The sequence below is a fragment of the Scleropages formosus genome, chromosome 23 (assembly GCF_900964775.1).
Source record: "Scleropages formosus chromosome 23, fSclFor1.1, whole genome shotgun sequence".
NCBI classification, from domain to species: Eukaryota; Metazoa; Chordata; class Actinopteri; order Osteoglossiformes; family Osteoglossidae; genus Scleropages; species Scleropages formosus.
The window spans coordinates 15,767,174-15,779,033 of NC_041828.1; the positions used below are offsets into that span (position 1 = coordinate 15,767,174).

An 11,860-nucleotide genomic window follows, 5' to 3' on the forward strand; every position below is an offset into this window, starting at 1 on the left:
AAATGGCTCCATTAAGCTCCACCCAGCGAGGGCGGGACATCTTTCAGCAGGCGCATGGAGGCAGAGTATTGAGCAACGCTTCTCACCCGATGGAGCAGCCATTCCAGCCAGAGCCTGCAGATTACCACAGCAATGGGACTTCAGTTTTTTTCCGCATATTGCGAGAGACCATAAAATACAGAGAGGCCATGGCAGACTGGGGAACCAGGATAGATCTGTGTATTTGAACCTTGGTATTGATGCAGTTATGCTGGCCTGCATCACCAGCGCTTTGCATGGTATAAAGCTCTGCAGATTGTTCTACTTGGGTCCCTTCTTCCCTAAATTCCATAATGTACCTGCAGGCATGATTTCTCCCAAAGCCCTTTTCCGAAATAAAATAAAACAAAAAAAAAAAAAAAAAAAAAAAAAAAAAAAACCATCTTCTAAATGCTCAAGAGACATTCCCCTCATTTCAGCAAAATATCTGCAGCAGCAGCGGAAATATTAGAATTTCCCAGTACAAACAAAGCCACATATACATGTTTTTAGGTGATAGGTGGCCACTGTCTGCAGTTTGGGCTGTTTCCTTAATTTAAAATTAATTTCAACGGCAGATCTACACTGGTGTTAGGCAATCAGGCTTGAAAGAAAAATCAAGACTGCAGCAGCATATAAGAACTAAGCGCTTAATTTATTAAGCCGACACAGTTAATTCAAAGATTAAATTTATTAAGCTATCATGCCACTGAGCTGTAAGCAGATGGCTGGAGAAACGTTCCCAAATTAACGGGCAACTTTGAACATTTGGTGCTCACGCTATTAGACTTCTTTTGCATAATATAATGGGAAAAGCTGCCAAAAATGTTAAAGGAAGTATCATTTCCAGCCAAGCTCTGATACGGGTGTATGTGAAATTTTGCACTCATGACTCGGGCCTACCCCCGAACTCCAAAGCAGCACACCCCATTGGAAACCCGAATTCTGCCTTTGACACCGACACTACCAGAGTGCCAAGAACCAGTCAGAGGAAAAACCTGATCACTGTTCACTTTAGTCCAATCAGCGCACCATCAGGGGAAATCACAAGCAGCAGCTCCGTTATTCTGGACTTCCAAGTATTGCCACCAAACTCTTTCGCTGACACACCACCACCGATTTTCAGACTTCCATTTATTCTTGCTTCTTTTTTTACAGGTTCAGCATTCATCAACTTCCTTGTCTTCTTGCGTGACAGGGAAACCGCCTGATAACTGACGAAAACTGCTAATCACTGCAGTTCACAATCCTATAAGCTGTCACCACACCAGTTTTATTTCACACAGATTAATATTTACAAGCACTGACTAACATCGAGATAGATGCTATGAGACCCAATCCAAAATCCAATTTGGCAGAAGGAGGAGAAAAAGTCATGCACAGCATAAAAGCTATAGCTTTTTCAGTGCGGTGCATTAATAAACAAGACTTGTGTGGCGATAATGCTGAGGAAGCACTTTTCCCATGAAACTGTCAATATATTATCAGTTTTTAATATACAATCAGAATCTGCATGAGTCAAAAATATCTGTTCACCTCAATCAAAATGGCAGCAATTACATAGTAAGAGACAGAATGTTTTAATGTCTAAGGAATCTGAGACCAAAAGACATGCAGGTCTAAACTCCTGCAAGGCTGACTTCTGCTGAACTCTTCAGAAGAGCACAATGCCAGCAAAACTTCTGAAGTAAAACATCCAGATGTATAAATGCAATGAACATATAAATTTAATACCACTATAAATCAAAGTGGAACAAAGTATCAGAAGCAGTCACCTGGTTACAAAAAGTAAAATACATAACAATTTATTAAATGTAAATAACAGCACCTCTTGTATTACATCTTAATAGCACCTGCTCTTTTATTCTTGTATTATGAGCAGATGAATTTTTAATGAGTGAACAGCAAGGTATAAATTTTAAATTGTATCCATGTTTATGAAGACCATGATCTCAAACAGAAAAGCAGCCACTTCTTAGCCAGGAAAAGGGTCAGATGTGCAGTCAGGGGGCTTCACTGCAGACAAACCGTCCTGCAGCTTGACTTAGTAGAAGTAAGGCCGTGGTGGGCAGCAGGAGGCGTGGCCTACACCATACCTGAATGAGGACTGCCCTTCCTGTGTGGGGGCCTGGATGTAGGAGGGCTGGCGGGGGCCCTGCGGACCTCTCCGGATCAGCTTGCCCGTGATGGGGTTGTATGTCCGTACTTCCGGGGCTGGAGGGGGCTTTGGTTGGGCTGGCATCGGCTGGAAAACAGCTGAGTGGGAGGGACCTTGGAGATCTGGGAACGTGGCTGGACTGCTGCTTCTGAAAATGAGGCCGGTAAACATTCATAAATTTCTTTTCCCATTGTAGGAGGAGAATTTCATGGTTACAAAATTCCAGATGAAAATACCAAACACAAGTAGGGGGGGGGGGGGGGGAGACTGGACCAATAAAAAGGTACATATTCTGCTACTGTTCCAATATCAAAACAATGCACATGGTGGAAACACAGTTGGAGTGAGATGGCCAATACCTCTGCGCTTTGGCATAGTCCTCCTTGAGGGGGAAGAGCCGCTCTTCGACATGTTCCCAGCGCTCCAGGCATGCCCACAGCCAGTCAGGGTTCACCACGTGCAGGTGTCGACAGCCCTGAGCTTGACGCACCTTTTCAGTGCCTGTGGGGTGCAGGAGAGGTCAGACCAAGACCAACAGCTTTCTGCAGTTAAGAAAGAGCAATGCTTTTACTGACAGGGGAGCAACTCGCAGTCCCTTCGCTGCTGCTGCTGCTGCTGCTACTCCCCCTCATTCTCACCGATGGAGGGAGGCTATCTGGGGCCACTTGGCACTGAGCATAGACAACAACGGCAAACATGCAGGTTCCCACACACCAAGCCTCCCACGTCATCTCTGGCAACTCCTTCCACATAATAAACAACCTAAATTGATCATCTTCCCACTCCGGGATTAAGTGGATGTGCAGCTTTTGTTTTGGAAAACTGAAAATGTGAAACAAAGTCCACCCGCAGACAAACCCAGGTGGCGGCTGGCCTTGTACCTCAGCCGTTTGCAACGAGACATCAGTAAGAGTTGGCAGCCAAGGACAACTTTGCATTCCTGCTCTCCATTGCAGGGGTTTCTAAAGGAAGAGCGGGGTTCGTGTTGTGCAGATATAACTTTGCCTTTCCAAAGAAGAAAAATTCATTTCCACACTGACAAAGTCCTGCTCAAAAGCAGGAATCCTCAGACAAGCACTGACAGCCACAGAAACACCTGGATGCCAACAATGGCTACAGAAGCTTCCACTTCAGAAGTCTGCGTGAGTCAGTGTTATGTCTGTTGCACGGCTCCGTGGGCTGAATTTCAGGACTAAGTGCGGGGCGAGGAGAACAAACAACCAAACACAAATAGACAGAAAATCTCCACTGGATGTGGGGGCAGAAAAGAAAAAAAGAGAAAGGATGGAGGGGAACCACAATTAATACCATTACTTGTGGTGTTTGGACACAGGTGAAGTCCCATATTCGTGGGTAAACATTAAGTTATACAAATGAGGCACAAAAGTTTAATATATAAATAAATAAAATTTATAATAATAATAATAATAAAAAAAAAAAAAAAAAAAAAAATCACAGCATCAGCTCACTGGAGATGCATTTTTGTAGCTGTTGTAACAGATAGCAGTTCCATCAGGAGAAATGTATTGTTTCTCTATTCGAGGAGACGCATCACAGTGTTCCATCTTTAAAATGTTGAGTCAGCCACCCAAATCACTGACCAGAATGTAAATCCTGATGGAAAAAAAAGAGCACAACTGCAAACCTCTAAATCTTGTTTCAGCAGAAGTTCAGACACCCCTGAAAATCCTCTGCAGAGCCATGCTGCCCTGTGTGAGGTAAGGACAGACACACAGACACACAGACACACACACTTGGACCTGAGAAAAGAGATGATGAAACGGTTGAAAACCAGACTTGGTTTGAGGGTAGCGTGACATTCTTACAAGTCTAAAAAACTGCGCTCAGGAGAGTGACAGCACTAGGAAAATTACCGGGAAGAAGACAAACACCCCTTTTCTACTCCTACCGTTCTCCTGGTCTTAAAATCTTTTGAACATTACTTCTACTCCTGCTTTCAAAAACGAAAGAACAGCTTCCAAAGTTTGACCCCCCAACAGTGAGCAATAGTTATTTTGCATATCAGCATTTCACCTGTAACACAGACAAAGCTGAACAGAGCTTGTGTCTTTAGTGCTTTCACACTCTGAGGCACGTGGAAGGACGCGGACCCTACTACAGACAAAGAGACTGCACACAGAGTACCTCCTGACACAGCTACCGGCATTTACTGACAGCTGTCACTCAAATGAAAACACAGCAACAGTGATCTCCATTGTTTTCTCTCGGTGTTAGATTTTCAATTTGCTTCATTTAGCTGATGCATTTGCCCAAGATGCCTTGCAATGTTAGATAATCAACTTTACAGCAATTTCCCCATTTATGCTGGGCATTCTTTCAGCATCAATTCTGGGTAAGTACCTTGATCAGGGGTACTGGAACAGGAAGGAGATTCAAGGGAAGTCTTCAGATTGCAAGACAGAAGCTCTCAGTGCTACACTACCTGCTGTCTGTCAGGTATCATCTCTAAGTCATCCATAGTGGTTAGAGCTACTTCCTTTGGGTCACAAAGTAACATGTTTGAATCTCACCTACTACTGTAGTACTCTTGAGAAAGATATTTCCCCTAAATTGCTCCAGTAAAAATTACCCAGGTGTATAAATGACTGAATTGCTGTAGGCTAATTCACTTTGAAGAAAAGTGCCAGCTAAATGAATGAATGTAAATACTAACCAATCCTCTTATATTTACATATAAACATCAGAAAATGAACAACTGGTTTACATTTCAGCAGAAGTGCTAAAGCAGGATCATGTTAGCTGATTTCCTAAACCAGGAGGTCCTGTGAGGTAAAAATCAGACCCATTTATTGGCTGCATTTCCAAAGTTCTTGTCCTGCATCTCATTTCACCTTCTTCCTAAGATACTCATTTCAAATCATAAACTTCAGCCTGAAAAACACAAATATACATATCCTTTTGAAACACAATTCGGTATTTTCTGTAGTGTTTTTTTTTTTTTTTTTTTTAACACTAGTAATGCCGTAAGCCATATAGCAAAGTGGAAACTAGCATGTAATTTGAATTGTCAAGCAGGTGCTAACTGGGAGGAGAAGCCAATTAACCTTGAGTGCATACGCTGATAAACAGTTTTTGTTTACACTATATCAATGCATTTTTTTACACTGGGACTATGCAGACAAATTCAGCAGCTGCCAAAAGGAAGTAAATTCTGATCTTATTTTAGCATTAATCGTGAACAACATTAAGGGCAATGCTGGCGCCATCAGCCTTTTCAAATTTGATTTGGTTAAACGACTTCATATAAGACTGTAAACACCTGATCTTCAGTAGAGAGCTAGAAAGGGCAAAACAATTAATGCTTAAAAGTCCTCTGTGCTCTCAGGGAATAGCGAAAAGGCCTTGTTCAGACCGTGTCGGAAAACAAGGACGAGGAGGTGAAACATATTAAACTAGTGCTTAGAGTCATAGACTTCTGACTAACAAGATCCACCTATCAATACCAAGACTAATTGGGCACCAGCAAAGACAAAGTAAGATGCAATCGAAGGCCACGTGTCTGTTAAAAGCAACGCATGTCAAATACAAATAAATGAGGAAAATAAAACGGAAAGGCCTGCTGCTGTCATCTACAGTCGCCGCTGCACACAGACATTAATTCATCTCGCAAGAGGATTTAAAGAGCACCCATCAAGATGAACGGAAGTGGCAGCTTCACTCATAAAAATTAATGTTTTCATCCCCTCCCAAACACATGTACAATATTTAGTAAGTGGACCAGTCGGGAAAGGGCTTGTTAACCAGCCTGAACAGGCATTAGGCTAAGAGTGCAGTCAACAGACATATTAAACTTAAAAACAGCACTCTGCTCAGCCTCTCCCATTGTACCCAGTGCATTTTCACAATCGGTGAAGAAGCGGAAGGGCTTTTAAAAAGCACCTTCTTGACTAAATGTCAAGCAGGGTACCCATTACATTGTCCGCTAAGCTAACAGGTGTGGCGGCAGGATTCGTTCGGGTGGCACCGCGAGGACGCATTTTCGGCTCGGCTTGCGTTACATCAGTCATAAGCAACTCACCAAGGCAACAACCATCAGCAAACTGGCTCCTGCAAGTTATTCTTGGGTCCAGCCAGTTGCAGAAACCCGGGCTACATCTGAAAAGACGTCTGTGGAAATATGAAGCCCTCAGCCAAGACCGGTTTTATAAACTGGACTCTCTCAGAAGTGTCTCCTGGAAACCAGGCTAATCATAGACGTGGTGTTGCCATCTTCGACGAGGGCTGACAGCCATATGACGGGTCCGCGTGCAATCAGAGCCCAGTCCCTGTACGATGGGCCACAACTCTACCGATGTTGTCCAACAGCTGCAGTTATCCAAGCGAGATGGAAATAATTGAGTTTGCAGTCTATATATGTACACACACACACACACACACACACACACACACACACACACACACACACACACACACACACACACCAACATGCAGCCGTTGGTCATTTCCCTCTTAAGAGCAGAACAAAAGACAGTGAGGCAATGTTTCATGTGAACTTCCATCATACAAGTCCACTTGAAACACTGCATCATTACAAAAATTTATGCACATAAATCATTGGTTTACACTGAGAAATATACAATTATAATGCTTTGACACTCCAATAGTCAAAAACTTCAGGCCTACAAAACAGACATGACGTTAAATAAGGTCACAGAATGAATTTTAAAAAATGGTTAGCATTTTATTCTAACAATTGCTTGTTCTTCAAAAGGAGAACTACTACTTTTACCAGTATTTATGTACTGTGGGTCTCTGACTTAGAAACTTTTCCATTTTGAACCTTTCACTGTTACACTTTAACAAGTATTTATTTTTTTATAAATAGAGCTAGCATAGCAATTCATATCACACACCAAAACTTCACTAAATTAACTGATAGATATCGACTGCTAGCAGATACAGATGCATGTGGTCAGTAAGTCCAATACCACTGTTTCTCCAGCACAGATCACAACAGAGGCTGCATATGTATGTAGAACAGAATTATAGAATTGATGGTGAACCCCTAACCCACCTCATGTCACATTTTACCACAAACTGTTTGAGTAACAAACCAACTCTCTGCCCTAATGAAATTTGTAAGTAAATGACCCACTGTATTTGTGAAAGTGATGGAATATCATGCTAATTTATTTAAAACTAACCTCCTTTAAGATAGTAATTCCTTCTGAAAGTTCACATCTCCATATTTACATTCATCTGACACTTCTCTCCAAAGCGACTTGCAATGTTAAGCTACTTACAATTACACTCAAGGAGCACTTCATTAGGAACACTTGTATCCCTGCATATTCATACAACTATCTAATCAGCCAATTGTGGCAGTAGCGCAGTGCATAAAATTATGCACGTACAGGTCAGCACCTTCAGTTAATGTTCACATCAAAGATGCAGAATTGGGAAAAAATGTGATCATAGAACGCACAGGACGTCAAACCATGAGGCAGATGGGCTACAACAGCAGTAGACCACATCGGGTTCTATTCCTGTCAGCCAAGAATAGAAAGCTGAGCCTGCAGTGGGCACAGGATCACCAAAACTGGATAGCTGAAGACTGGAAAAATGTAGCCTGGTCTGATGAATCTCAAATTCTGCTGAGGTACACATGGTACGGTCAGAATTTGGCATCAGCAACATGAATCCATGGACTCAACCCGTCTCATGACAACAGTCAAGGCTGGTGGTGGTGGTGTAATGCTGTGGGGAATGTTTTCTTGGCACACTTTGGGCCTGTTAATACCAATCAATTATCGCTTGAATCCCAAAGCCTGTCTCAGTGTTGTTCCTGACCATGTGCATGCCTTTATAGCCACAATTTACCCATCTTCTAATGGCTATTTCCAGCATAATAATGCACTATTTCGCAAAGCAAAAGTCGTCTCAAACTGGTTTAATAACCATGACAATGAGTTCAGTGTTCTTCACTGGCCTTCTCAGTCACCGGATCTGAATCCAATAGAACACCTTTGGCAAGTGGTAGAACAGGAGATACAATTCACAGCATGAATGTGCAGAAATGGCATGATGCAATCACGTCAACATGGACCAGAATATCAAAGGAATGTTTCCCACATCTTGTGGAATCTATGCTATGAAGAGCTGAAGCTGTTTTGAAACCAAAGGCAAGCCCAACCCAGTATTAGTGTAATGTTCCTATTAAGTGCTCTGACTGTATTTACCCATTTATACAGATGGAAAATTTTACTGGAGCAATTTAGGGTGAGTACCTTGCTCAAGGGTATTTACAGCAGTAGGTGGGATTCAAACCACTAACCTTCCCATGCAAAGGCAACAGTTCTAACCAGTACACTATCAGCTGTCCCATATAGCACCATCTCTGCTTTGGTAGATAATAATGGAGATGTGTATTTATTTTTATTTAGTGCAAATTGTTTTATGATATCACATTTGTTTGCCCAAGCATGACTGAAGGCCACACCATACACCCCCAAAACATAAAGCTGGACACAAACTCTCTTCACTAAAATATACAACCACTCACCCAAAGCAGAAAAACAATTACTAACTCAAAGAAATACAGAGACCCAAAAATTGAAATGTTCAAAAATAACAACAGGAAGGAAAGAAAAATACTGGTATATTCGGAAGTGTTCTTTAAGAACCGTAAGCCTATTTTCCACTGCTTTATTTAAGGGACAGTAAAATTGCAAGATGATGTTTGTATTGCCACACATGACACGGGACACGTGTAATTTCTAAGAAGGAACACTTGTAGCAAGCACACGGGCGCTCAAAGCACTCACCAGCTCGGGCTGCAATGAGGTGGGTTGTGTGATCTGGGTCTTTGGGGTTCAGGAGAAGGTTCCTCTGGATTTTGGCTCCTAGTGCGTTGGCATGGTAGAACTCTCGGGTTCTCTCCATGGGGTAATTGGTGGGGTACAGACCGCTGAACACGATCGTGGTGCCCCCCAGGGACCTGCTCTTGAGCTCAGGAACAATCTTCCGGATGTCGGGCATCTCGGGGCTTTCCTTCTTCAGGAAGGCCTCGTATCGGGTGAAATACTCGCTGTGAATTCGTGTCAGAACTTCCTCAAGGTAGATCAAGTGATCATCCTGGTCGAGGTCAGGCTCCTCTCCTTCATCCTCCTCCTCAATGCTCTGGTCTAAAGACTCCTCCCCCATAGTCACTCCTGATTGCTCACTGTTCTGCGACTCCGTCTCCGCCTCTTTTTTATCTAAACAGCCGTTGTCCAGCTCCCGGAGGCCCTCCTGTTCTGAAATGCCATCCTCTCCTGGGTGTTTCTCTCCCTCCACCTGGTCTTCCGTAGCAACCAGCTCCGCTTCTCTAGCAGGCTCCGTCTCACTTGTCAGCTCCACCCCTCCAGCCTCCTGCTTCTTCCTCCAAGTACGAGTCCCCTCCACCTCACTGTCTGAAGACGAGGGGTTCGCCAAGGCCACATCACTCTCACTGTCGCTGGACAGGTCAAACTCTAAGTCGTTGCTGGTCCTGTCACTGGAGGTTGTACCCCTGGTGGGCGTGTCTACAGTTGCCTCTGCTGCACCACCATCCTCCGCATCTGTAGCACTTGGGCCACTGCTAATCCGCAGGGTTTCTGCCCCTTCCCCAAAAGAGTGAGTCCGTTCGTCAGGCTCTTCTTGAGAGCTGAGGCCCTCGCCTCCCCTACCCGTGATCCCCCTTTCCTCATGTTCCGTCGTACCCCGTCCTACAGGCCGCTCCTTTCCCCGCTTGCGAATGCCATTGCTCTGCTCCTCGGGTGCCACAGGCAGCGGTGTGTTGTCTAGGCTCTCTGCTGGCTTGCTCATGTGGTTAGCTGCAGCATTGAACAAGAACAGAAAACAGTGCAGGAAGTCAGCCATCAGTGAACAGGAAATTCACAACATACTATTAAGAGTTTTCATAGGGTCACTAACAGTAAGTTAATCAATTGGGAAACATTAACCACTTGTCCAAAGCAGGGTTGCGGTGCTCTCAAACCTGTCCCAGAAACAAAGGACATGAGACAGGGCACACCCTGCATGGGTGCAGGTCATCATTAGGCAATCACTCACACACACACACACACACACACACACACACACAAAGAGCAATTTAGAGCCATCAATTTACCAACACATCTTTGGACTGTGGGAGAAAACCAGAGCACCCGCAGTAAGCTCACACAAACAAGGGGAGAACATGCAAACTCTGTACAAAGTGTCAGAGTCAAACCCATAAACTGTGAGACACCAGCAGTCCCTAAGTTATATATTTAAAGCTCTTGGTGAAAGATCACAAAGAGGAAGTGCAAAGAAAACCATTTCCTAAAGTACAAGGAACAGACTGTTGAGATTCTCCGGGTTTCTCAGCTGTGAAACACCCTTTAGTTACACTTCATTGACTGATGAGAGAGTCAAGCAACGGTTGTTCAACGCAACTGTATTATAGAAATAGTGTTGTTGAAAAATTAAAGATATTGATGTCTAAACTCAGTTCCTGAGCAGCCCAGGTCTCTCCTCAAAAGGGCTTGCCCACTCATTATAGAAACACCTGTTAAAACCCAGACTTCATCATGAGCAAATTAATATGGCCCAATGATGAAACCCATCACCCTAATTTGTTAGACTGGGATCAATGGGGTGTTTCAAGGTAAGTGCACAGCTCTTCAGTTTGTCCCTTGGGCACAGGAAATCCCTGGCTTCCAGCAGCCCCTGCTTCTACATGGGGGTGTGTTACACTTCAACTTACATCTTTCAGTAAATGTGATCCATAATGGCACCATGACCTTTAACGTCACTGTTTTTCCTAGATGCAGCATAATTCAACTGTTCTAAAACAAGGAGGTTTTATTTATTTATTTTCTAATTTCACCACTGCCACAACTGCCTGTGCTGGCGTACCAAACAGTAAAGAGAAAACCAGAAAACCATATCACCCTGCCACTTCAACAGAGACACTTTCCAGCTAATTCAGTTCTCGATCACAGCGGCAGTGTCAGGTAGCCTGATTTCTGTGTAATCACCCTCCTGAGATTACAGCTGCTCTGATGTGTAAATTTAGTGTAAATTGCAAGCGATCTCCAATAATTCTGTGATGGACCTTCAGAGTCCTCTGAGAATAGTAAACATTTCATTCCTTTTGATTTTTTTGCAAAAAAAAAAAAAAAAAAAAAAAAAAACTTTTCCTGAAGCTTCCTGCCAAAGAGTTCAGTCCTAATTCACTGCAACACCTCTCCCATCTCTCCCCTAGCCAATACAAGACAGGAGCATTTTTCAAAAAGACCAGGGGTACTGAGATGCTGCATGTTTCTTTGCAGCAAGAAGTACGAAGGATTTGCTGTACCTCTCTTCGCCATCTGAGCTTCCCGCGAGCCAGGTGGAGCATTGATGTCTCCCGTTCCCTGGAAATAGGTGTATTTCTTCACTGTGATAAGGTTTGGTGCAAATTTCCAGACGTCCTCTCGGTCATCAATGATGCAAACCATAGAGTCACCACAGGGAAACAAATTCCTGCGGTGGGAAAAGAGTGTGAATTAATACAATGTATTTGATATTACCAAAAATACTGACATTTTTGTCAATGAATTAACTTGAACAGCCATAAATTTACAAAGAACAGAACTGCCACTATGGCTCTGGATCATAACAGCTCTCCACATCAGAGGTCAAGGGTCACAAAGACAAGTAAATGTACCTGTTTACAGA

At 43.4% G+C, this 11,860-nt stretch overlaps 1 protein-coding gene across 2 annotated transcripts in view; it reads right to left on the minus strand.

The window, feature by feature from the left end:
- The window catches only part of ctdp1 (CTD (carboxy-terminal domain, RNA polymerase II, polypeptide A) phosphatase, subunit 1), a 78,850-nt gene that overhangs the window by 57,497 nt on the left and 9,493 nt on the right, over positions 1-11,860 (minus strand). For both annotated transcript variants that reach the window (XR_001964907.2, XM_018727168.2), the window contains exons 7-10: positions 11,499-11,665; positions 8,962-9,990; positions 2,536-2,677; positions 2,115-2,324 (exon numbers count right to left, since the gene is read on the minus strand). Coding sequence is in view for 1 of the 2 variants with exons in the window: in XM_018727168.2 (XP_018582684.2) it covers positions 2,115-2,324; positions 2,536-2,677; positions 8,962-9,990; positions 11,499-11,665 (1,548 nt within the window). In the remaining variant the exon portion in view is untranslated. The remainder of the gene's footprint in view (positions 1-2,114; positions 2,325-2,535; positions 2,678-8,961; positions 9,991-11,498; positions 11,666-11,860) is intronic.